The sequence below is a fragment of the Ambystoma mexicanum genome, chromosome 6q, assembly GCF_040938575.1.
Source record: "Ambystoma mexicanum isolate Mex_15411 chromosome 6q, UKY_AmexF1_1, whole genome shotgun sequence".
NCBI lineage: Eukaryota > Metazoa > Chordata > Amphibia > Caudata > Ambystomatidae > Ambystoma > Ambystoma mexicanum.
The window spans coordinates 1,306,890,005-1,306,917,901 of NC_090937.1; the positions used below are offsets into that span (position 1 = coordinate 1,306,890,005).

The 27,897-nt window shown below is 51.9% G+C and overlaps 1 protein-coding gene across 2 annotated transcripts in view; it reads left to right on the forward strand.

The window, feature by feature from the left end:
* LDB2 (LIM domain binding 2) overlaps positions 1 to 27,897 on the forward strand; it is a 1,443,494-nt gene that overhangs the window by 1,094,374 nt on the left and 321,223 nt on the right. For both annotated transcript variants that reach the window (XM_069631913.1, XM_069631914.1), the window contains exon 4: positions 13,583 to 13,705. In XM_069631913.1, the coding sequence (XP_069488014.1) occupies positions 13,583 to 13,705 (123 nt within the window). The remainder of the gene's footprint in view (positions 1 to 13,582; positions 13,706 to 27,897) is intronic.

Sequence of the window (27,897 nt, forward strand, 5' to 3'; positions counted from 1 at the left end):
GTCAATGAGAGATGCCCCGGCGGTTCGAGTCAGTGGGCGATGGTCGTCTAAGTTGTGATTATGGGTGCATCGATGTGCGATCGATGAGGCAGAAGTTCTAGGGCTAGCTGAGCCAATCCATGGGTATAACCCCCGGTGAGAGTGGACGATTGACTCTTCAGTGATTGGAATTTGGTCCCAGCATTGAACAGTCACTTCGGGCCTAGCAAGTGACATGCTTTGCTAGGACATGACGCAGTGGTCACCTAGTTGAAATTCAAGCAATAGTTCGGCTGGTTGGAGGAACACCGACACCAGCACCTTCCCTCTTGTTCAAGATGCGTGGAGCATGGAGCGGCCTGATCAGTGTGGTAGAACAGGAAGCTTTGACTGATCTGGCCCTCTGGTTGCTGTGAGGCTTTCATGGAAGATTTGTTGCAGAGTGGTTGGTCCCGATGTGCCATGGAATCTTCTTTCTCTCTTGGATGGCTCCTTCTTCAACTCCAGCTGAGGGATTTGGACAGTACAACTGTTCCAAAGAAAGTCCAATGAGTCCTTCAGGATGACTCTGCAGTCTTAAAGGATACAATAGGAACTGAGAGGAATCTGCTGAAGGGGTGAGAGACTCCTTCTTTTAAAGGCACGAGTCTACAGATGGTTGATCTAAAGATAGCCTGCTTTAGCGGACCAATCCCTGCTCCTGGCCAGAGTGGACTTTGTCTTGTTGATGACACACGCAAAGTACTTTGCTCGAAAGGAAATGGAGGGGGCCAGGAAAGGGAAATAGAGAGACAGTGAGAAACAAGATGGTGGAAGGCTTCCTCTAGTGACCAGAGCCCTCCTGCCTATCCTACTCCCACCCCCTTCCCTTCTTACTGACAACCAAGGCCTTTGGACATGCAGCACCCTTGTGTGAGGCTACTGCTTCTGATTGGATGTGCTCCTTTAATACCTGGTCCTAAGACAGATGCCTGCTGTGCGGCTGTCTCTGGGGAGGGTGTTACTAGCCCTCACAAAGGGGATCAAAGAGAGGCTGTGACCTCTGGGTTTCTGTGCTGCTGTATGGCAGTATCCCAAATATACATTCCCTTCCACAGCGGGGCTGACTCACAGGAGCTGACACATGTGCAATATCAATTTGGATGTGGTAGCCATGATCATAAGTAGTGCCCTGCTCTATGCCTAAACTCAGGCATAGCTTATTTTTCGAGATTACCCTGCCACCACCATGGGGTACTCATGATCATCATAGTTTTGATACAGGGGGCTCGGGAGGATAGCTCAGCGGCAACGTATTCGCCTTGGAAGCAAGACGACACAGAGCAACACAGGTTCGATCACCAGGTCCACGCTTAGAAACCTCTGGGTATTAAGTGAATTCCAAATAACTTATCATATCATATTAAATGCCATCCGTGTAGTGATTTTGCTTTCGCTATGGCGGTAGTGTGGGCATCTTGTGACCTTTGAACCTTGCTCTACACTACAAACAGAGCAAGTGCTGTGGATCAGGCTACTGATGCAGCAGGGCACACGCACACAATGCTTTTGGCATGGAGTTGGAGAAAAAGGGTGATCTGGTTAGCAGATTACCCTTTGGAGAAGAAATCACCTGCATCATTTTATGTATTAATAAACATTTTTTCAAAAGCCAGGGCTATGCACCCTTGCCAGATGACAATCCCTCACAAATACCAACTTCCTCACAAATACCAATTGGGCTCTCTGACAGTCCAAAAGACTGTCAGGATGAGGGTGCCCTAAAGCACCCTTATTCCCTGTGAGTGTCTACTCACACGCTTGATAGTGTGGTCTTTTGAAGCTAGGTTCTCCTCAGTCCTGATCTTCTATTTAACTGGGGTTCCACATCCTTACTCAATGAAGTCCTACGTGGAGTACAAAAGCACAGAAGATGAAAATGCAAAGGGAAATTGTGAGCAAGCTATGGTGGTCCCTTCATTCTTCCAAGAAGTGTTCTTACGGGGAAGCTCTGCAGAGTATTTAAACTGAACTGTTCTCAGTCATAGATAAATTGGGCTATCTTCCTTGGGTCCAGCAGGGCCAGTCAAGTCAGAAGGTGTCAAGAAACACCTGCTCCCTGGAAACACTTCTGCCCTGTCCCAGCATGGATCAGACAGAAAGAGGCAGAAGCAATGGGTACTAAATGTGTCACCTTCCGACAGAGTGAATGGCCTATGGTTGCTGACTAATCAACAGCTGAGTGTAGCGCCTTGAACTATGTGCTAATAGAAATCGTTGCATGACCTGGACTTTGCGCTGTCACTAATGATAAAGAGGACAGAGCAAATGTCCTACTCTGTAGGTAAGTCAGAGCATCTACGGCTTGCTTTTGCAAACTTTAACCCATGGTAAAGCTAGCGAGGACACCAGGACGTGTGGCCAAAACTCCCTTCTAACCCCAAATATGTGTGCTATCTGGTGACACTGCTTTGGTGACCACACTCTGCTGAATTAAACTATATCTTGTTCATCAACTTGGACACAGACTGCACTGTACCTGTTGCCATAGCTGTGGCTTCACTGTACCAGAAAGGTATGAATCACTCCTCTGATGAAAACCTGCATGTCACTCTGTCAACACCTCTATTCCAGGAACTCCTGCTACCAGTGGAACTGAAGCTCAAAGGTTTATACTAACCCAAGAATGTTTGCATGAGCACCTTTGGGTCAGCATCAAGTAATCTGTGCCAGTCCCACAGAGAACAGTAACATGCTCGATAGTGAGCAATGAAAACTTTCAAAACCGTAATCCCTACATGTAACCTGCCCCAACATATTTACTTACATTAGCAAGATATCCACGCCCCACCATCTGTCAAGACGCTCGGCTTCCACCTCGATGCCAGGCTATCTCTATCCCGGCATGTCAATGCCACTGCCTCCTCGCCTGCATATGTGACCAAACCTATCAACGCAAGCAACCCCACCACCCCCTTTCAACTGACAACTGCCTGAACATTGCCAGGGCCATTATTGGTACAAAACTGGGCTATTGCAATGCACTCCTGGGAGGCAGCTCAGAGCGAAACCTGAGCAAATTACAAACAATTCAGAACACCGCCCTGATCGTCGCGCTGGGGCTACAGAAACAATACCACATCCCTGCAGCCAGGAGAGCATCACAATGGCTCCCAGTCCGAGAACGAATCAAATTTAAGATCCTCACCATTGCTCACCGCTGCCTTCACAACACCGCCCCAGGCTACCTGTCTGAGAGACTATCCAAATCAGCCACAATCAGGTCCTCTCGGTCTGCTTTTGCCAACCGTCTATGAATTCCTAGATTCATGCGGACCAAAGCTGGAGCCTCTGCGGCCACTGTTTGGAACGCCCTTCCCCCGCCTTGAGATCAGAGCCCTCCTACACTGTGTTCCTTAAGAGACTGAAAACCTTCCTAATTCATTAGCAGCACATTTTCCTGCTGGGTGTCTGTAACACTCTAAGCTGCATCCAGCGTCTAGACGGCCAATGGTTAAGCCCACTATACAAATGTATAAATAGATCAATAAAATAAATAAAGCATATTTTTTCTGATAAAAAACATCTGTATTAACAGTCCTTTAATCAAAGCATAATACAGCATTACCAAATAATCTTTTTTACTATGCTCCCCAGCTGAGAATTGACCTTGTCTGCTCTGTAGCAACCAAAAGCTGGGCTATGGAAGTCTTAAGGAAATTCTGTTTGCCTATGTTTAGGAAGCTGACACTTTGCTGGCAGAATCCTTCTTAACTCCAGTTGGCACATCATGCTTCACAGTTGCATAGCTGATGAAAGTGCTAAATTGTGTATCCTTTGAACCTTAAAAAATAATTTTGCACAGCATATCTTCATTCTAAAAATGATATATTGCAACACCTCTCCTAAGGAAATTAATTACCTCTAAACAGAGATGAAATTTGATTATGGTTGGGCTGGCCACACTTGTGTGTGTGTGTGTGTGGGGTGGTGTATGTGATCACAGTGCCTATAGCAAGTTTGCATTTAACACCAGCTCAACATGATTGCATACAAATATATACATACAAGGTTGAACATGTATATATCAACAGGATAAGCAAGTCTATCTAATACATGTTAGCTTGCAATACCTGTGTAAAAGCCTGTAAATAATGTTCTTTTATTACACTGCAGCCTGTAATACTGCATAAAAGCCTGTAAATAAGGTTCTTATTACGGGTGGGTTTTCACATCACTGCTGGCCTGCAATAACAAAATGACATCACTTCTGTTCTGTAATCAGTTACTACGCTTCAGTTACTATGTCAATGCTTGCTGTTTGCCCAGCACACAGCTTTCCAGCTGTCACTGCAGCACTTACTCTGTGATACATTTTTCAATGTCCTTTAGTGTAAAATAGCTTTCTATGACACTTAGCATCCAGTAGCTGGCAAGGAACATATTATAGCAGCATTCGTATTTTGTGCACTGCTGAGGTTTAATACATCAGAGAAAGAATGCACGTTATTACTTATATTACAACACAGAACAAATGTTTTAGATCCATTTTGTTATAGCGCTTAAAGTATTTTTCTTCTACACATATTATTTTCATGCATTAGCAATGATCTCTTACTTTACATTAAGCAAGAAGCAGAGCATTAAAGGGAATGATAGTGAATATACATATATTGTAAGGAGTGAACCCCCCCCCTACTCTACCTAGAAAAAGGATATTGCAAGTTACCTTCGAGTTGCATGACCTTATGAAGGAACTAGGCTTGGCTTAGTGACTTGCAATATCCATAGAACACACGGTCGGGGGCACTTTATCCCATATGTAATACATGGCAGCATGACATATCCATGTAAAAGCCTGGAAATCATTTGATTACAGGCTAGTTGTGACAGCACAACTGATCTATAATGAGAAAATGACATCACAACTGCTCCGTAATCAGTTATTATGCCTCAGGTATGCCGACTGCTTGAGTCAGGATTCCAGCTGTCACTGCAGATGTTAATGAACAAGCCTTTCAAATTCCTTGCTTGATTAATAGTTTTCTGAGACACTTTACAGATGTATATTACTTATCTTAAAGTACAGAATGAAAACTTTTTCAATGCATTTTATTAAAATGTTTACACTTTTTTTCTATGACACATTCAAAGTTGCATATTAGCTTTTCAAATCCAAGTTCTATATTGATTGTATGGATCAGCAAAGATCTCTTATTTTAGATTAAGCAAGAGGTCAGGTATTAAAGGGGATGATGGTGAGCGGCCATGCATTTTAAGGAATAAAATACCCCCTACTGCTCATAAGAAGGATATTGCAAGTCGTCTCAGAGTCTCCTTTCCTCTATTTAGTCTAAGAACTCCTCAGTGACTTGCGATATCCTTATAACCTAGGGGAGGGCATACTTTCTCCAGCATGGGGTCTGGCATGGATTCACATGCTCATGAATATTCCCCATTGTCAGGCTGGGAATCCTCGGTAAAGAAAAAACCAGTATCAGTTTCGTTTCTGATCTGTCTTTCGTAGTAGTAACCAATCACTGATCTCTGCGTCATACTGACCACAGCCAATGACTGCCCTCTACCTAAGCCCCGCCTCTGGCAGCCATCTTCAGATTTTTACCGCACGTTCAAGTGTTGGGATCCTCGTGCTATTGCTCTCGAGCGTTAGTGCTATTTTTTCACGTTTTTTTTCTCAAAAACTTCGATTTTTTGGTCAAAAGAGCCTCAAGCTCCACCGTTTCTTCATCCGATCAACGGGGACCCGTGTCGGATTCGTCTACGCCCCTCAAGGGCGAAGATTTCGTCGAGCCACGCTTTTGGAGGACTCCAGAAGTTTCTCAGGCCCATCTCGGACATGGCCCAGGAGAAGGGAAGCTCGACGCCTGGAAAGCTGTTCAGGGTCTGCCCTGGATGCCAGCTTCAGAATGTCTTTAAGGAGGACGAACACTCCTTTTGTCTGTACTGCCTACATGAGGACAAGACGCACGTGGAGAAGGACTGTGCGTTTTGCGGCAATATGTCGGAGCGGACCATGAAGGACCGCCATCAACGTCTCGCCAACTGGCTGGAAGGGAAGAGCCCGCCAGGCGAGAAGAAGAAGAAGAAATCCGAGCGGTCTTCTAAGACCTTTGAGGACGCCCCGGCGACGGGGGTCCAACACAAGGCCAAGCACCGCCAGTCCGCTGGCACCGGGAGCGCCGAACGGTCGGGCTCTACGGGCGCCAGGCAGGGCGCATCCTCCCCGGCACCATCAACCACGAGCCAACGCTCTGGTTCAGGTAAGAGGAAGGCCGCGCACCCGGCGAAGCTCCTGGAGAGGCCCCGGTCGAGCTCGAAGGCCCCATCGGAGGGAGAGCGAGGCAGTGACCCTCCCCCCAAGGAGAAGGCGGTGAGCGCACCTAAGGTGGTGAAAGCCTTAATCCATCCGGCCAAGGCCTCTATCGAGACAGTCGCGGCGGCCCTGGCTCAGCCTTTGGAGGCTACACCAGTGGTGGCGACCTCGGGGCTCAGAGTCTCCCTGCCACCGCGGAGGGAGTCCTCTTTTATGCCCATCGACAGGACCCCCTTGAAACCTCCGACGGAGAAGAAAAAGGGGGGGCAGGAGGTCGTCGTGGATTCGGCCTCAACCTCTGAGGAAGAGCTGATCGAAGTCTTAAGCCACGGCGTTGGCTTGGAAGAAGACCAGCCCATCGGGAGGGACCCCGACGTGGGAGACAACGATAACGTCGAGGGTGCCGACGGGGCCCCTGACCGCCCGTCGGAATCCCCTCAACTAGTGCCGCAAGACAACTCGGCGGCCATTTTGTTGGCTATACAGTCCTTATGCTCGGAGATAAGGACAAGACTGCCGTTACCACCAGCGGAGGAACCACTCCCGACGGGGGACCCGGAGCCAGGCCCGTCTGGGAGCCCTCCCCCTAAGAGAAGAAGGATTCATCCTCCACCTCCTTTTCAGCCATCGCGCCCTGTTCAGCCCTCCTCCCCGTCCACGACTCGTGGGGATGATACGGGGACTGACACGGCCGCGACGGGTACGGACGACGAGGTTTACGACGAGGATCTGCCGTCGTCACCTCCCACCCGGGCTTCCCCGCCCGACGAGATTGGATCGTTTCACTCCATGATCGCCAGGGCATCCGAGCTTTTCCAGCTCTGCCCGGAAGAGAAGAAGAAGGAAGGTTTCCTTTATCAACGGCGCGAGGCCAAGAGGAAGACGGTCCTCTCCGTACCTCTACTGGATGATATTTGGGATGAGGGCCTCGCCCTCCTCAAGAACCCATCCACGATGCCGGCTAGAAGGGATCGGTACGAGAAGAAGTACCGGGTCCCGGACGCGGCCCCCTTGTGCCTTTGGGCACAGCCGACCCCGGACTCGGTCATCTCCGCGGCGGCCAGGAAGAAAGCGGGAGGGGGCGCGGCCTCTACGTCGACCTCCCCGCCGGACGGCGAGGGAAAGAAATTGGATACGATGGGACGCAGGGTCATCTCGTCTGCAGCGACGACGATTAAGGCGGCCAACGCCTTGGCTATCGTAGCCCGCTACGACAGGGAGTTGTGGTACAAACTGGCCCCCCTGCTGGACTTCCTACCGGACGACAAGAGGGCGGATGCCCTAGAGATCTTGCAGGAAGGAGAGGTGGCATTGGACCATGCCATTACGATTGCGACGGACATCGCTGACACTGGATTTCGCCAGTTGGGCAACGGCGTGTGCCTTAGGCGGCGTGGATGGCTCAAGGCTACTGACTTCCGTCAGGACGTGCAGACCAGAGTCTTGGACATGCCGTTCGACGGAAACAACCTGTTTGGGAAAACAGTGGACGATTCCCTTCAAGCCATCAAGGCCGACACAGAGACGGCCCGGGCTCTTGGGGTTCTCCAGCAACGGCGGCCGCCCTTTCGGAGAGGCGGGGCAAACAGGGTGCCTCCAAAGGTTCCGGCGGCAGATTTTCCACCTACCGTCAAGCGGCCCGTTCGTCGTCGCAGGAAGCTTACAGGGGACGAGGCAAGTCAGGCGGACCCCGCCGTCGTCGCCAAGGAGGTCAAGGCGGCAAAGCCTCGTCGAAGCAGGACTGAACCGGCCGTGGGGTCGGGCCCCCACCGAAGCACCCTGGTGGGAGGCCGGCTGGCGAGCTTCGTCAGCGTGTGGGAGTCAATCTCCACCGACTGTTGGGTGCTGGACGCCCTAGCCCAGGGTCACGCGCTCGGGTTTCTAAAGGGGTGCCCGCGTGTCCCCCCTGTGGCCAGGAAAGAACATCACGTCCCTCAACTTCTCTTGGAGGTAAAGGCGATGCTCAGGAAGGGCGCCATCGAGCTTGTCCCAAAGAGGCTTCGGGGCACCGAAGTTTACTCAAGATACTTCCTCGTGAAGAAGAAGACGGGAGGATGGCGTCCCATCCTGGACCTACGACAACTGAACAAATTCATCAAGGCACAGAAGTTCTGGATGGTCACCCTCCAACACGTCCTGGGTCGGCTGGAGGAGGGTGATTTCCTGTCGTCGTTGGATTTGGAGGATGCCTACTTCCATATTCCCATCCTAAAGGGACACCGAAGGTTTCTCAGGTTCGTGGTCCAAGGGCGTCACTATCAGTTCAGAGCCCTTCCCTTCGGACTGAGGTCAGCACCCAGGGTGTTCACCAAGTGCCTCGCACCGGTGGCGGCGCAGCTGCGCCGAGAGGGGATCCACGTCTACCCCTACCTGGACGACTGGCTCATCCGAGCGAAGACGAAGGAGCTCGCCGTGGAGCACACGGCAAGGACCGTCCAACTTCTCACGGACCTGGGATTCTCCATAAACTACGCCAAGTCCCACCTGGTGCCCGCGCAAGACACACTGTTTCTGGGAGCGAAGCTCGACACAGTGTCGCTTCTGGCCTATCCGTCGGAGGAAAGGACGAGGGCCATTTTGGGCAAGGTGCAGCGGATGCTGGTTGCGGACGCGGCCAGAGTGAGGTCCATCAAGTCCCTCCTCGGAATGATGTCTTCTTGCATTTACCTCATCCCCCTGTGCAGGCTCCGGATGCGCCCGTTGCGGGAGTTCATGGACGTGCGCTGGATCCAGACGACGGGCAGCTTCGAGGAGAGGATCACACTCGACGAGAGTTTCCGACGAGCGATCCGGTGGTGGGGCAACCGCGCGCATCTGACGGCGGGCATGGACTTCCAGACCCCCGGCCACCAGGAGACAGTGACCACGGATGCCTCCCTGGAAGGGTGGGGAGCGCACACCGAAAATCTGCACGCGAGAGGCCTTTGGCTCCCGACGGAGAAGTCCCTCCATATCAACGTCCTGGAGCTCCATGCAGTGTTTTGGGCCCTCAGGTCCTTCCTTCCGTCCCTCAAGGGCAAGGTGGTGAGGATCTTCACCGACAACACCACCACCATGTTCTACATCAGGAAACAGGGCGGAACCAGGTCCCCAGCCCTGTCCAGGGAGGCGCAGGATCTGTGGCATTGGGCCGTCGCCCAAGGGATGTTTCTGGTGCCGTTTCATCTGGCAGGGATAAAAAAACACCATCGCCGACTCACTCAGCAGGGAGCTGCGCTCGTGCCACGAGTGGGAACTACGACAGGATCTAGTGGACCGCCTCTTCCGACGGTGGGGCACACCCCAAATAGATCTGTTCGCAACGGCGACGAACTCCAAGTGCCGGAGGTTCGCCAGCAGGTTTCCCCAGCCGAGGAGCATGGGCGAAGCTTTCTCGTTCCCCTGGGAGGGCCTGTTTCTATACGCGTTCCCTCCATTGCCATTGCTGATCCGGCTCATCAACCAGCTCAAGAGGTCACGGTGCAGGATGATCCTCGTCGCACCTGCGTGGCCGAGGCAGATATGGTTCCTGGGCCTTCTGGACTTGTCAGCGTCCCCGTCAATCAAGCTGCCAGTGGACGCAGATCTTCTCTCCAGGGAAGGAGGCGCCATCCTCCATCACGACCCGAAGTCGCTGAACTTGCAGGCCTGGCTCCTGCAGCGTTAGAGTTTGGAGGATACGACATACCGGCCGATTGCAGAGAGGTTCTTGCAAAGGCCAGGGCGTCCTCAACTCTTAAATGCTACGGACACAAATGGAAGAGGTTCTCTGTCTGGTGCCACGCACAGAAGATTAACCCTCTACGGATTACGGCTCCCCAAGTACTGCCGTACCTACTGACGCTGGCCAAGGCTGGACTGGCGCACGCGTCCATCAAGATTCATCTTGCTGCGATCTCCCGATACACCAGAACCACGGGGCGGACGTCTTTGTGGTCTCATCGTCTGGTGAAAGAGTTCATGAAGGGACTGTTCAGATCGTTCCCGCCGGTGAAGGCTCCGGCCCCGGCGTGGGAGCTCAACCTGGTGCTGACCAAGCTCATGGGACCTCCGTTCGAGCCTCTGCACTCGGCTCCGTTGAAGTTCTTGTCGTGGAAAACAGCGTTTCTTGTGGCCATCACCTCCGCACGACGGGTGGGAGAGATCCAGGCCCTTTCCTGCAAGGCCCCGTACTTGACTTTTCACGACATGAGGGTAGTGCTCAGGACGCACCCCTCCTTCATGCCCAAGGTGCCGTCGGACTTCCACCTCAACGAACCCTTGGTGTTGCCTGTTTTCTTCCTGTCGTCTTCGTCGCCGGCTGAAAGGACTTTGCACTCGCTGGATGTGGCTAGAGCGCTGAAGTTCTACGTGGACACAAGTGTTTTCGGAAGACGTCACAACTCTTTGTGAACTTTGGACCTGTCAATCAGGGGAAGGCTCTCTCGAAGGCTTCCATTTCCAGATGGCTCTCCGGCTGTATCATGTACTGTCATCGGTTGGCAAACCGACCGCTGCCTGGCCGTCCGAGAGCCCATTCCACCAGAGCGATCGCAGCTACCACGGCGTTCCTATCTGGTGTGCCCTTGCTGGACATCTGCAGGGCTGCTACGTGGAGGTCGATGCACACCTTCACGAAATTCTACTGCGTCGATCGGGATTCCAGGGAGGAGTCCAGGGTCGGCCAAGCAGTGCTGCGCAACCTGTTCGCCTAAGGTGAGCCTGGTGAGGAGGTAAGATTTGCTTAATGTTGAGTTTGATGTAATGCTTAATGTTGAGCCTTTGCCACCTCCCGTGGTTGTGCATGTGTGTACTGCTATGTATTCTTTATTCTTAAGCATGTGAATCCATGCCAGACCCCATGCTGGAGAAGAAACAAGTTACTTACCTGTAACTGTTGTTCTCCAGCATGGGTCTGGCATGGATTCACATGCGAACCCTCCCGCCTCCCCCTCTGCGTCTCTTCACTTGGTCATAGTGCCACTTTAAGTGCTACCAAATCTGAAGATGGCTGCCAGAGGCGGGGCTTAGGTAGAGGGCAGTCATTGGCTGTGGTCAGTATGACGCAGAGATCAGTGATTGGTTACTACTACGAAAGACAGATCAGAAACGAAACTGATACTGGTTTTTTCTTTACCGAGGATTCCCAGCCTGACGACGGGGAATATTCATGAGCATGTGAATCCATGCCAGACCCATGCTGGAGAACAACAATTACAGGTAAGTAACTTGTTCCTTATCACAAATATTACAGACCAGCTTTGACATCACTAGAGTTGGGTTCTGAAGTCACAATGCCTGCTGCTTAAGCCTACTCAGAGAAGAATTCCAACTCTCACTGGAACTGCAAGATCTTCAAACTTGTGTCCTCTACAGTATCTTTCTGGGCCACTTTACAGCCATGAATTAATAAGCATCGTTACTGCTAGAATGTTCATTTTAGGAACTCCTTTTTTTTAACACAAGAGAGCCGGGATGTTCTGCATGTTATCATTTACTTTAAATAGCCACAAACTTTTCAGAGTCATTTTATGCAACTACTTTCCGCGCACATTAAAAGGTTGAGTAAGAGGTCAGGAACCAAAGGGGATGACCAGTGTGTACACGTGCGTTATGTTACTCAATATTCATAGTACGCCTATCACAAACCATAGTGGTCTTACGGCTCTTGTGGAACAGAAAGAGTAGCGTGGGGGGGAAGGGATGGTAAGAACGATGGATTAGAGGGTTGTCCAACTCGAGGCCTTAAGGGCCAGACACCTGATGGGTTTTCAGGATATCTGTCATGAATATTCTTGAGACAGAAATTGCATACATTTAGAATCATTGTATGCAAATTTATCTCATGAATATTAATGAGGGGTCTCTTGAAAATCTATAATGGATCCGGCCCTCGAGGCCTGGAGTTGGACGTCCCTTGTGAATGCTAGCTTGCTTCGCATCTAGATAGGATTTTGAAGGTGGGCCAGTGCCACATTTGGATATAAGTGTGAATATTGGTGTGCGTCATATATAGACAGGATTGTGCATATTAGCCAGTGCCGGATCTAGATAGAAATGCGGAGATATTCATGTGCCGCATCTAGAAAGAACGTGAACATTGAGCACATATCACTTCTAGATAGCAAGGCCAATAAACAACCCACTAACAATGTCACCCCTCTGCACACACCTCTCAAACTCTAACCAAACACAGCCACAACCCTAAAGCACAACAAACCACACAATCATCACTACACTGCAACAACAAAACAAACCACACATAGCTTTGCACAACAGCACATGCCGGCTAACGACCAGAACGCACCCCCAAGCTCAGCGACCAGTGTTAACCGAACTGAAGCTGCCAACAGCACATCACTTCTCTCTTGCACTTATCCACTCGTTCCCACTAACTCTCCCCTCACCCTCTTTCCTTATCAGATCCACCAGAGCACCAGGGGACAACTCCGGTGGTGATAGTGCACGGTACAAATATCCTTTAACAATAACATTAACCCTGGATCATTAGACAGTATAACGAACCAATTCAGAGGCTCGACAAGGTCAGAGCATTATAAGGCAAAAATACTATCTAGTACTGTGACTAGTTCTCTTCTAAAACAGTTTACAAAGGAACTCGGTATTGCGCCCTATTCCCCTCTTTGGTCACAGAATTCCTTTTTGTCTTTCAAAATGTACGGCAGTTAGTACTTTATCCTGTATAGTATTGGGTGAATGCGTGGAAAGCACGATACATTTACTGGCTGCAATCAGCTGAAAAGCCATGGGGGACGAGCAAAGGGGACCTGAGAGATTCAATTATAAAAACGTGGCTCCATTTCAATAACAGTGTGACCAAATAAAACTGCCGTGCAGTAGTGACCTGTGGCTAGGGCTGATGGGAGGTGTAGTCCTAAACACCGGGAAAGACACTGGTTGCGAATCCCAATGTATGGTGAGCCCTGAAGAAAGAGTTATTTTGAATGACAGTATATCTGTTAAGTGTGCTTAGTCTAATCGAAGTCTCTTAGTCCCGAGTAATGAATGTCTTTAAATACAGTACTTCTTTCCTAATCAACAGAATGTTAATTTAAAGGTTCATTAGTCTGTAGTCAACACAATTACTCCAGAAGACAAGCCTCATTCTTCTGCAACAATACCAGATAATTTGAGAGTTTATTAAAACGTGTCCTGCTGTTATCAGTACATTTCATGTCAGCGTCGCTGATGACTAGTTGTATGGAATTCATAGCCTGTGCAAGCCGCCGAAAGACGCTGCTTGCAGTACAAAGTGAAAAGGAGGGCAGTCAGAGGCCTGGAATGAACGTGCATTTTCTCTCCCCATTTTAGGTCTGCACGGAAGGGCGTCTAATCTTGGAGTTTACCTTCGATGACCTGATGAGAATAAAAACATGGCACTTTACCATCAGACAATACAGGGAGCTGATCCCGCGCAGCATTCTCGCGATGCATGTAAGTAGCACTTGCCCCCTCGCTCTTGGATTGTTCTGACACCTCTATTCATCAACTAGTGTTCAATTCACTGCTACCTGGTAATCAACTGTAGGGTGGCTTTCGGATTCCTTGTTGCATTTATAGATGTGATTTCCGGTTTGTGCTCGACTGGGATGATAGCACAGCGAGCAGAGCGCTCCCTTTCATATCCATGCAGAGCCTGCAGTCAGAGGCTCGAATCCTGTAAGCCCACCTCAGCTTTTCATCCTTTCTAGGTCGGTAAATGAGCACCATACAACGTGGGTGATATTAAGCAGTGCTCAGATGCCTCAGAGTTCATAGCGCTATATAAACGCGAATCATTATGTACAGAGGGGGATATCAAAAAGTGACTACTCAGCTCTTAGTGGAGGATCACTGGAGTTTCACATCAAGGCGTTTGGGATGCTAGTGTCGAGTCTATCATACACTAGCAACTTGTAGCGAGCTGTCCGCAGAGAGTACACATTGAAATTCACAAGCATTTTCCGAGTTAAATTAGCAGAAAATGTAGTCGAGTGGCTTCATTGATGACTATAAGCAAGGTTATTTAGATTCTAATTCCAATTTTGGCATGACACCAAAAGTTATTGTCTAACTTTGTGAAAACATACTAATCACTTTTTGGCTCAAATTGTAAGTATGTGTATTGATATGAAGAAAATAAAATGCACGTTTCAGTATCCTCATAGTATTTCGCCATTACAACCTGGTTTCTGTACACGTGTGCACTTGTCATTAAAACACTTGTTGTCTCAAGACAGAATGGGGGGGTGGTAGTGGTATTTGTCATTGTCCACCATGTACAACACCTTTACAATCCAGTTCTATGTGATATGGTCATTGCAAAAATCCTGCGGCCGAAAAGACCAAATTGTATTGCACTTTTCAATGCATTTATATGCCGGGGAGACCCCCACAGTTCCCCCTAATACTCCCCCATACTCCCTTACTTAAGCAATATGACCCGAGCGGTGGGGGCATTACCGAGTCAGGTAATGCCCCGGGGCCCATAGTTATAGGCCCGAGCGAAGTGAGGGCCTTAACGAAGGCCCTGGGACATAACCTGATGCAGTAATGCCCCCGCCGCGAGGGGCATATTGCTATTAGTACCTCGGGCCACAAGATCTGCATGACCGGGGGACTGAAAGCAGTTTGTTCTGTCCCGAAATGCTGCAGGGTTTCGGACAGAAAAAAAAATGACCAAGAAAATGGCTGCCGGGAAAGGGAAAACAGAGTCCCTTTTCCCTTTCCATGGCGCCATCGGGAGCAGACGTGCTGGGAACAGAAGGGTTCCCAGTGCGTCCGCTACCGAAAGGTGACAGAGAAGAAGGTAAGTGGGGTTGCGGAGTGTGGAAAAAAAAAGACGCGCCAGAATCCCCGGTGGGGCACGATGGTAGCCTCCAGCCGTGTAGAGGCGCAGCGCGAGTATGGCCCGCTTAGAGACTCCACATGGCTGGAGGCTGCCACGCCACCTGCCGTGGACAAAGGAGGCAGAAGGTAAGTGGGGTGGGGAGGGGAGGAAAGAGGAAGAAAAAAAAAGAAAAAAACCTTACCTGAGTCACCGGTGGTGGGCAAAGGCAGCTTCTCAGCCGTGAGGAGGCTCGGAACGGGGATGGCCCCGCTTCAAGCCTCCTCATTGGCTGAGGGGCTGCCATGCCCCTTGCCATGGACAAGGCGGCTGGAATCCCGGCCTCGAATCGAGGGATTCACGGCTGGGTAATGACCTGGCAAGAGCCAATCAGAATGTGTGGTGCATTCTGCTTGACTCTTGCCGGGTACTAAAATTAATTATTACCCTAACCCACCCTCCAGCCCAATCGCATGTAAAACTCCTAGAACACCCCTCGGAATCGCATACCCTGCATGCGCCATCCCAATCGTATGTAAAACTCCTCATGAACCCCTCGGAATATGCGTATCCTGCTTGGGCCAGCCCAATCGTGTGTAAAACTCCTCACGCACCCCCTGCAATACACATACCCCACCTGCGCCAGGCAAATCGCATGGAAAAAGTCCCCCCTGTGGTGTGGGTTGCCTGCGGGGCATGGTCGGGGCTGATGGGCTGCCTGCAGGTCTTGGCCAGGGGTGATAGGCTGCCTGTGGGGCATGGCCAGGGTTGTAGGAGGATCCCCTGTGGTGTGGGCTGCCTCTGGGGCATAGCCAGGGGTGATGGGCTGCCTGCGGGACATGGCCAGGGGTGATGAACTGTCTGTGAGGCATGGCCAGGGGTGATGGGCTGCCTGCGGGGCATGGTCAGGTGTGATGGGCTGCCTGTGGGGCATGGCAATGAGTGATGGACTGACTGTGGGGCATGGCAAGGGGTGATGTGCTGTCTGTGGGGCATGGCCAGGGGTGATGGGCTGTCTGCGGGGCATGGCCAGGGTTGTAGGGGGATCCCCTGTGGTGTGGGCTGCCTGTGGGGCATATCAAGGGGTGATGGGCTGCCTGCAGGGCATGGCCAGGGGTGATGGGCTGTCTACGGGGCATGGTCAGGGGTGATGGGCTGTCTATGGGGCATGGCCAGGGGTGATGGGCTGCCTGCGGGGCATGGTCAGGTGTGATGGGCTGCCTGTGGGGCATGGCAATGCGTGATGGACTGACTGCGGGGCATGGTCAGGGGTGATGTGCTGTCTGTGGGGCATGGCCAGGGGTGATGGGCTGTCTGCGGGGCATGGCCAGGGTTGTAGGGGGATCCCCTGTGGTGTGGGCTGCCTGCGGGGCATATCCAGGGGTGATGGGCTGCCTGCAGGGCATGGCCAGGGGCATGGCCAGGGGTGATGGGCTGTCTGCGGGGCATGGCCAGGGGTGATGGGCTGTCTATGGGGTATGGCCAGGGGTGACGGTCTGCCTGCAGGGCATGGACAGGTATGATGGGCCGCCTGTGGGGCATGGCAAGGGGTGATGTACTGACTGTGGGGCATGGCCAGGGGTGATGGGCTGTCTGTGGGGCATGGCCAGGGGTGTTGGGCTGCCTGCGGGGCATGGTTAGGGGTGATGTGCTGCCTGTGGGGCATGGCCAGGGGTAATGGGCTGCCTGCGAGGCATGGCCAGTGGTGGTGGGTTGCCTGCGGAGCATGGCCAGGGTTGACAGTCTTCCTGTGGGGCATGGCCAGGTGTGATGGGCTGTCTGTGGGGCATGGTCTGGGGTGATGGGCTGTCTGTGGGGCATGGCCAGGGTTGTAGGGGCGTCCCCTGTGGTGTGGGCTGCCTGCGGGGCATGGCCAGGGGTGATGGGCTGCCAGCGAGGCATGGCCAGGCGTGATGGGCTGTCTGTGGGGCATAGCCAGGGATGTAGGGGGGGGTCCCCTGTGGTGTGGGATGCTTGCGGGACATGGCCAGGGGTGATGGGCTGCCTGCGGGGCATGAAAAGGGTAGTAGGGGGTCCCCTGTGGTGTGGACTGCCTGCATGGGGTGCATGTGGCTCCTCACTACACGGGTGCGTAAATATGGGAGTACATGAGTGCTTTTTTTTCCACGCGATTAGGCTGGGGCGAGCAGGGTACGTGTATTCCGGGATATGCAAGTGCGCTTTTCACGTGATTTCGTTGGTGTGAGCGGGGTTCGTGTATTCCGAGGGCTGCGCAAGGAGTTGTACATGCGATTGGGATGGTGCAAGTGGGGTACTCGAATTCCAGGGGTGCGCGTGGAGTTTTACACGCGATTGGTCTAGCGCGAGCGGGGTATGTGTATTCCGGGGTACACAAGTACGTTTTTCATGCAATTTTGCTGGCACGAGCGGTGTATACATAATCGGGGTGCGCAAGGAGTTTTACACGCGATTGGGCTGGTGTGAGTGGAGTATGCATATTCCGGGGGTGCGCATGGAATTTTACACGCGATTTGGCTGACGCAAGTAGGGTACGCAATCCTTGCGCACCCCCGGAATACGCGTACCCCCTCAAGCCAGCCCAATCGCGTGAAAAAGGAAGCGCATGCTCAGATCACCCGCGAACGCATCTCACAAGCAGCCCACGACACAACGCCCCCCCCCAAAACCTGTGCACATGCCAGCAGGCAGCCCACACCACAGCAGAGCCCCCCATCACCCGTGAGCATATCAGCAGGCAGCCCACACAACAACGGAGACCCCCCATCACACGTGAGCATGCCAGCAGGCAGCCCACACAACAACGGAGCCCCCATCACCCGTGAGCATGCCAGCAGGCAGCCCATACAACATCGGAGCCCCCTATGTATGTCTCCAATCATGTTCGCCCCCAGTAACAGCAACCTGCCAGCAGGTCCCGACTCATGTCCCCTCCCACCCCACCCACAGTGACGGCAACCTGCCAGCAGGTCCCGACTCATGTCCCCCCACACCACCCCCAGTGACGGCAACCTGCCAGCAGGCTTCTACTCATGTCCCCCCCACACCACTCCCAGTGACAGCAACCTGCTAGCAGGCCCCGACTCAAGTCCCTCCCACCCTACCCACAGTGACGGCAACCTGCCAGCAGACCCCGACACATGTCCCTCCCACCCTCAGTGACAGCAACCTGCCAGCAGGCCCTGATTCATGTCCCCCCACCCACCCCCAGTGGCAGCAACCTGCCAGCAGGCCCCGACTCAAGTCCCTCCACCCCATCCACAGTGACAGCAACCTGACAGTAGGCCATGACTCAAGTCCCCCCCACCCCACCCACAGTGACGGCAACCTGCCAGCAGGCCCGACTCATGTCCCCCCAACAAACACATTGTCACAATACAGGTCCATGTTACAACTGCAAAACCCAAATCACACCCCACGCTGCACCACCTGAGTCCAAACATACCACCATCCATTGTACCCACTCCCCAGTAAATGTCCCATGCCATGACATTCAGAAAAGCACACGCATGCATCCAACAGAGACACACAGCAGTGATACATGACTGAGCCAATTCTGACTGACACATGCACAAAACCAATGAGAGTAGATCACACCAATAATTGACATTTGTGAAATGTATTAAAATAAATATGAAATGACAAAATGAAATAAAAAGATGAAACTGAAAAAGTCATGAAAATTCAAATCATAAATAATGCACAATCTGTGAGAAATATAAATTAAAAAAAGTCCAATGAACTCAATCCAAAATGAAAAATATAAAAAACCATTCCTGCATAGTATCATAAAAACAAAAGTATGTACAGGTCCTGAACTACACTGAAAGTCTGAAGGGTCCATGATCCCATGACAAAATGAAACCTACATAAAACCCTATAAAAAACAAAGCTATATACAAAAAGTGGAGCAAAGTCTGTGGACTCCAAAACAGAAGAAAAAATCAAAATGAAACATAACCCTAAATAACTATATGCAAAGGCGTTGGGCTAGTCCGACGGCCCACCTCTTGATTTTCTGGGCCAGGGCATCATCGAACTCCACGTCGATGTCCCGGAGGCGGGCATGTCCCCTGGCCTTGAGGGCTCGCAGGGATTCTGCCATGGACTCCTCCAACTCCCTGCGAGTTGCCACGAGGCACTCAGCCCGCCTCAACGCCTGGTGCATGGAGTTCTCCACCCTGACCATCGTGAGCCATGCCCTCTCTGCCCGCCGCTGCTCTGCATTCATTTTCTGGCCCAACTGCTGCCACACGGAAGGCACTCCCAATCCTGGGTCCTCCTGCCCGTCGGCCGATGCCTGCCCCCGGGATGTTGTTGTCACTGAGTCTTGACGCCTCCCACATTGAGCCTGCTGTTGCCTAGATGACACGTGCCTGTGGCACCACGAAGGCCTCTGGTAGAATGCAATGCCCCGGCGCCATCATGCACATGCCCTGCTCGTAGATGCCTGCACATCCTCCATTGGCAGGGGTCCACTTGGTGGTGTGGTGTGAGGGTGCCCAGGTGAGACAAGGGCGGGAAGACGGCACAGAGGACGACTGGCGCATAGGGGGTGCAGTTGAGGAGGGGGTCGCAAGAGCGTCCATCAGATGGAGGAACCTTGTGCAGGTGGCCTGTCCCAGCAAGCCGAGGCGGGCACACAGGTATTCAAAATGACATGCATTGTCATGCCTAGAACCCTGCACGTCATCCCGAACACCATGTGTGAAAAACGTAACACCGACTAGGACAGGCTCAATCCAGTCACGGATTGCCACGTCCGCAGGAAGAGGGAGGCCAGTTGTCGTAGATGCATCCCCTCCCTGCAAACGGGTCTGGACAAAGGTATCCCTGCTGGTGCCAGATGATGCAGTCACAGGATCAGGGGCAGGATTACACACAGGCACCTCCACGGCAGCTTGTGCTGCCTCCTGCCCTTGGACTGCACCACTTGCACCAGGGGAACCACCCCCCCCCCAGGCCCTCTGCGTGGGGATGATACGGCCTCCTCCTCAACCACACACCCCACCAACCTGGATGACTCCATGCCATCTTCCTCAGTATGCCCCTGTGGGCCACCTCCAACCTTCGCCTCTTGGGCCTCACTTCGACAGCTACGGTCATGGACGCAGCACCAGACTCCTCACACCCGGAAGATATTCCCACCTGGGAGGGGAGCTGGGCCTTGAGTCTTCAGCTGGTGGTGGCATCCCTGCCGCTGTGCTCTACAGCACTGTCTCCCCACTCTTCATCAGTCAATGCTGCAGACAGGGAGAGACAGAACATAGGCATCAGGGCACCTTACAATGGTCTGCTAGACACATAACAATTGCACATGAGTGGCAGTGTCAGACATCACAGACGCCATTACACTCCCCAACACTTAGGTTAATTGAACACACACACATGCACAAAAACGCAGGGAACGTGCAACAGGCATCAGCATCCATACACACGTAACTGCATGAACATCCAAAGGTTGCCATGACGTCACAAGCAATATGGGGAGTGCCGAATACATGCACACATGCCACCAGACAGACATCCATCTGTACATCTCCACCACCTGTCACAGTGCAATCATCGGCAACTATAGCACATCTGCCAATCAGGTACCAAGATGTCCATGTCACATGCATTCATGGTGTCTCACAGTCACACACATACCAAACAGACACACGCACATGTACACCGTGCACGTACATGAAGGTGGGACCAGTATCCATGTGTCACACCCCATCCATTGCATAGTACATACACAGAAATGCAAACATGTGTGCATCTTTACATGCAGTTGGGCATCATGCATTGGAACACATACACCATTGATGTGCATCACACATGACTGGACTCACATGCAGCACGGGCATGTCCCTGCACACACACATCCATACATGGGCCATGTCAGACATATGTCCAAGCTGCACACTCCTGCTACACCTCAACATGCACTGTGTGGAATGGGATGGCCCAAACACTCACAGCTTGACTCCAGACAGGTCTGCCTCTCTAGGACCTGGTGGTGAAGCACTGGGTTGATGTGTTCCTGACCCTCATCCGTTCAATGGTAAGTTGGACCTGGCGCCCGCTGCATCCGCTGCATGCAAGAGACGCTGTGCCTTCCTGAGGGTCCTGGACCTGAAGTCCTCCCAGTGCTTCTGGACGTGTTTCAAGTCGAGGGTTGCCACCCCCTCCACGTTGATGGCAACCATGATGTCTGACCAGGTCCTCTTCTGTCTTTCCTGAAGACAGAAGAGGACCTAGTCAGACATCTGAAGAGGGCATCATAATGCCCCAGGACTTGCTCCACCAGGATGCCAAGTTCTATGGCTGAGAAGCTGACAGGCCTCTGTCTCTCTGGCTAGGGGTGGCCAGTGATCTCAGATAGTGTTTGCCCTGACATGGCAACCCCCGAGGCAGGTGTGGGTGGGCAACTGGGTCATGGGGCTTGGCTGTGAAGTGATGGAACACCAGTCAGGAGTCTTCTGTTCCAGAAGGGGTGGTCACAGCAACTGGACCCCTGGCAATGGCTGATGTGAAGGCACCAAATAGCAGGGCACGATGGCAGCAGGCAGGCAGGAAGCAGCAGATGGCTCATGGGAGGCTGCTTGGAACTCCTTGGGCAGGTAAATGGCCTTCTGGGCAGAAACATGGTCTTCCGTGTGTTGTCGCGTGGCCAGCTCGATGCAGAGTGAGTTAGCAGGTGAAAGAACAACACATCAGTGTGTAATTGGAGGAAAGGGCCTTAGCGCATTAACGCGTAATTGATGTGACGCGTGCAGGCATTTCCCTTGGCACAGGTTAAAGGTGAGCTCGGGCCAGCAGTTCGCTGTACGTGCTTTTCATGGAGACCGACGCATGTGTTTCGCTACTTCTTGTTGTTTCACACGCCATCACTTCACAGCGGATCGAGGACGTACCTCTTCTTTTCGTGGGGGTGTTGCCTACGCGTGTTTTTCTTTCCCACGCTAGTCAGACGGTGAGTCGCGTACGCTATTTTTCCCACTGCGGGTCCCCCTGTGTATTGCATACCCATTTTCGAGGTCATAGTAGCCTGTGTGTCCCACATGCATGCGTGTTTTGTGTCTTTGGGTGCCACCGCGTACTGCAGGAGGTCAATTCCACACACGTGGGTTACTGGGGATTGTGTGCACAGTTTTATTGTATATTTGGGGCGCCTGAGCATTGCGTGACCTGTCATTTTCCCCCAGTGGTCACATACAGCCTTGCAGGAGCACAGGGGTGCTGTTTACATCACATACCCCGCCCCCTTCACCCCAATTGCCCAGGACAATTGTCGTGTGCACCTCCCATTGGCACTAGTACATCTGTGCCATGGTTGGGAGGCCAATAAAGGTGAGGGACGCCTCAGTTGGGCGTCCTCCACGTGTTGGGCATTGTGGCCGGGGTGACCAGGGAGTAGGGGGAGTCACTTGGCCAGGATGTCCTGCCCCATGTTGGTGCAGTCATGCCACCACCCCCTGTGGCTCTGGGAGATGCAGCTGTTGTATCCGACACAGGTGCCCATGTGACCCGGCAGTCAGTTTCATCTACTCTCACGGGCCCAACGGTAGTGGTAGCTGCAGGTGCAGCTGTGGCGACCACCAACCAGGCTCTTAGTCGGCCAGCACATGATGCATTGGCACCTGAGAACTCCCAGGCTGAATTCCATGTGGTCAGGAGGCACAAGCAATGTTTGCACAGGATGCTCTGACTGAGGCACATGTCACTGGGGCAGTGTTGTCATCTGCTGCCCCAAGCAGCCAGGTGGTGGCAACTGCATGGGCAGATGCAGCCAACACCACCCCGGCTGTGAGTTTGCCAGTCAAGACTGTGACAGACCTTGGCACTGCAGCAGTTGCTGCGCTGGGTCCTGGCAACAGCACCCAGCAGCCACTGACGCAAGTCAGGGCTTCCGTACTGGTTCCACCAGCCACTCCCTTGGTCCAGTAAACCAGCGCCACTGCCCCTACTGATCAGGGTGGCATTTGCCAATCAGGGTCCGTACCTGCGCCCAAGAGGAGGAAGGTTGCTCCTGCGCAAGAGGCTGGGACCCCAGTCACAGCTCAGGCCTCTGGCATGTCGAGGAAGAAGCCTTTCAACAAGCAGGAACTGGACTTCCTTGTGGGATACATGTTGGAACACAAACACAATATACTAGTGGTCCCAACTTGCCATACTATGCCTGCCCAGCAATGGGTCCACTGGCAGTATATTGTGGATGGTGTTAATGCATTTGGATATCAGGTGCGCACTGCTCCGTACTGCAAAAAGTGTTGGGATGATCTCCGACGGTGTGCAAAGCAAAAGCGTGCCTCCAATTATGCCATGACTCAGGTGACTGGCAGGGAGCCACCACCTGAGGAGGAAGAACTCAATCCGCATGAGGAGATCGCTGTGGAGTTCATCCCAGCAGAATTGATCCAAGGAGTGGGAGAGATGCTGGATTATGATGCATTGTCCTATGAGTGTCGTTATGTGTTTCTCCAGCCCATGTGTTGTTTTCTTGTGTGATGTGTTGTGCTTGACTGCCACTACATGCTATGTGTACATGGTTCTCATGTGCGAGTCATGCAATGCTTCACTGATGTGTGCCTGTTGTGATACGTGCTGGACATGTGAAGCAGACGGGGACTGTCCTCATCACCACACATGCACCCTACTCTCATGCTACTCACTCGGCTGCCCCTCCGGTCCATGTTCCAGCTCACTGACCTGTCTGCATGTAGCCTGTGGTGTCGTTCCACTCAGCACTCAGACTATTTAATCGCATGACTGACGTGCATGTGTGGTCAGCCTGCATGCAGGTACTTCCTTGCCCCTCTACCCCCCTGCACCACAATTTCACCATGGCACTGGTGGGTAACATGTTGGACTACTGCAATGGCCTGTTCCACGCTCCTGTGTACATGCACACTTCCCTCTGCAAACCTGCCAAACACATACTGTGGGGTACATCCTTTGTCCTTGATGCAGGGTGTCTCACTTGGACTGTGCAGATGGCAGATGCTCCCCGGGATATGAGTGCCCATTCATGCTGCATGTGCATTCCATGCATGCCCCTATGTGTCCTTGGCAGGATGATCATTGTAGTACATCTCTGGGATTACATACGTGTAATGGCATTTGGTCATCCATTCCATGCTCACTCTCGCTCAGTCCTGCATCACACACATGTTTATGGTGCCATTGTCTGTGTGGGGCACAGGCTTCCCCCTGTTGCAGCCCCCTGACTCTGTTCAACTGGTGTAGTGCCTTCTGCATGAACGGGTGTACTACTGAGGGTTCATCGTGTGTCCTGCTTACTGTCCCATTCTCATCTGCTGTGGTGTCAGTTGACTGAGATGATGCAATTGATGCTAGCCAACACTGTCTGCCATACACAGTTCTTTGGGCAACCTTTCATGCCATCAAATGCCTCTCTGCATTTTCACTAAGGGGTGCCTGGGGGGGGAAGTGGAGTTTAACTGTAGCCATGCAGCCCAGTGCATGCACATTGCACATGATGGCTGAACTTGCCCTTACACTGCCGTCATGTTAACTGATTGACATCAAAACATACTTATTGATGTAGATTGTTGGGAATGTACACATGTACTGCACTGCACCCACCCACTTCTTAGCCATTTTACACCGTTCTACATGCCTACTCACTGCTGCAATGTCAAAGTGACCTGGCATGTATGTCCAGATGTTCATCCCTTCACTGATATGAAACGCACTAGCACAGGTGCATCTGTGACACATGGACTCTGTATTAGAACACCATAGCGGGTGTTTAGCAAAGTTGATTGGTCAATCTGCAGGCTATACTAACTGGTATAGCCCGCAGATTGATTACAGCCCGCAAATCAGGTTGTAATTACCGTGGAGCTGCCTGCACGTATGTATGTGAACACTTTCACATACATCAAAGCAAGCAGCATGGAAGCTGCTTGCTTTGCTGAATAGGAAGGTGTTCATATACACCATATGGGAGTATATGAACACAGGTGTGTATGAACACTTTCACATACACATATGCAAGCAGCTTCAACGTTGTGTTGTGCAAAATTGCAGCTACTTACTTTGGTGTGTGTGAAAGTGTTTATTTAAACGTGTTCTCAGCAGCATTTTTGTTCAATTACAAATATGTCGTTATTTTACAAAAATGCTGCTGAGATTTCAGCATTGCGCCCATTATGTTAAACTGGCACAATCATGAAGGTGCACTGTCGTGCACTATGAGTATGCCCAGGCCCACTTGAGAATAGTGGTGGAGCCTAGTCGTAGTGATTTGACACACTGAATCATGGTTTCTGGCACATTCACTGCACAAAGTGCTGAATCAGGCCCTGAAGGGTGATCTAAAAGCTTCATGGACCGGCAGTTTGGACTGTACTGGGTGTTATGGTCCCTCATACCTCGTTGAAGGCCCTTGCTTTGCTCGGGACATTAACTATGCCTTCAGGGCCCATGACGCACGGTACGGACCAAGCTGCAGATCAATGAAGCTATATTGGTGATGATGATTTAGCAATGCATGTCTGCATGCATATTACGCGTGTCATGGTGTGTTTTGATACACTTGCAGCTGTGGCCATATGGCTGTTCAAACATGCTTATGCTACGTGCCATCTCTTTGTTGACATCTGTCATTTCTGCCTGTGGTCTGTGCCTGCCAGGGGTTGTGTGTGATGCAGGTGATATACTACATTCAGTACATGTGTAGGCTTCACAATTTACACGCATCCATTTCTGCTTTCGGGATGCCGTTGCATATCAATTCCACTGGATGCATGCCGGAGTTTGAGTTGTGTGTGACATGTCTGCTTTATGTGTTGGCTGTCGATGTAGTGATGTCTATGTGTGTGTGTGTTATGTTCTGCTGACATGTGTACTCATGTTTGTTTTGTTCACGTTACAGATGATGACGCAATGGAGCCAGAGGATGAGGATGTCATTCCAGACACAGGATTGATTTTACATCAACAAACCGGCACAAGTGGTGGTCGTGGGGTGGTAGACCACGAGAACCCATTTATGCTCTAGACCGTCGTGTCCAGGGCTAGCAATCAGTCAAGCTCTGATGCCCCTCTGAGTACAATGTTAAATTGGAAGCGCATCATGCCGATTAGTCGCCGGTGAGTGATCTTGATGTGGATGATCTTCTGGCCGCAACACCTGCAGTGGGGGTAGTGCCCACAGGGGCACAGGCAGTGTTCGAACGTCCGCCTCTGGTGGTTACAGGTGCATGGTCACACTCCACACCAAATGCTTATGTTCCTGGGGCATCAGGTCGACAGAGGGATGGAGTCCTGCAGCCGCGGGCAGTGACAATCGAGCAAGGACCATGGCTCCTTGGGTCCCGCAGGTGTAATGTCCGGCAACGCAGTGGTGTGCGCCAGTGGGGAGCACTGAGTGGGAGCATGCCATGTATACCAGTCCACAGCAACAGGGGGCAGCTATTGAGATGATTGCTCAAGGCATGGAAAGTGTGGCCCAATCCATGCTCCCCCTGATAGGCAGGTGGAGCTCCAGCAGCAGGCAACGCAGTCCACATGCTGCTCACTCAGGCTGGGCATGTCGGCCTCAAACTGGGCACGCCGGGCTGTAATGGTGTCTCTGCACGAAGCACTTGCTGCTCAGGCAGAGGCACACAGGAGTCCCTGAGGGAAGAACACCAATCCCTACTCTACTCTGGGTGTGCTCTCAATGTCCCAGAGGCAGCGGCCAGAAGTGAGGATGGGGAGCAGCTTGAAAACACTATCTCGGCTGAGCTACGTGCAAGCCAGGAGGCGCTCCGAATGTCATGTGAGGCCATGCAGGCAGAACTCTGTCTTACACGTGCAACCTTGCAAGAGGAAGCACACGTATCACGTGTGGTGCTGCATGCTGACCTACGTGCCATTGCCACACAGGACCAGGCTTACCAGACCTGCATACCTGTATACTTGTTGCCGTGGATGGCAAGATGCGGATAGGCATGGTCAAGCAACTGTGCCACATCCACTGTCTGATTTATATCCAGAGGGTGACGAGGACGATGACTTATCTCCCACAGAGGTCGGGCTGTGCAGGCTTTGACCCCACTGAGTTTTGTTTTTGTCTCAACATCATCGTATGTGGGTGTTGAGGTGCACCCTGTACCTCCCCACTCCTGGGAGCCCCCTAACCCCCCTTGGTCATATGTGGCCATTTTTATTTTTGTTTTATATAATTGTTTGTCTGTTGTGCATTCATGTGACAATGTGGTGCTTTGTGGCATTTGAAAGCATCCACTGTGTGTTCCAGCTGAGCCCATACAAGCTTGTCTCGTGTATGTGTTTGTGGCTTGGGGTCCTGGTACATATGCCACTCCTGCTTCCCCTTTCCATGAGCTTGCAAGGATGAATCGGTGTGACAGCAAATTACACAGGGGCATTGGACTTTCATCATATCTGTGGCCAGTCTGCAGTCCTACTTGTGTATATACCCCCAGTGGGGATTAAGGATGTTTTCTCCACGGCATGTCTGCAATCAATTTTGGTGAGTATATTTTTGAACTGTGCTTTTTTTGAAGTTGATTGTGATGTTTTTTCATTACTTGCCTGTATACATGGTTGATGCACTTCATGCTGTAGGCGGTAGCCTGCACCCTTTAGCTGACAAAGCCACACTGATGATGGGAGGGGGCCATGTGGTGATGTGGGGTACTATGTACATGATGTGTTCTGCTGGTCAATGGATTTTCCTATGTTGGGTTTACTTTTCAGGTGTCAGGGGATTGGTGTGGTTTAACACACTGGGGGTCCACAAGGGCAATGTTCACATGTGATGTGTACAGGACACTGAGGGTCAATTCATTTCACATGCATGTATTGAGTGCATGTCCCTACTG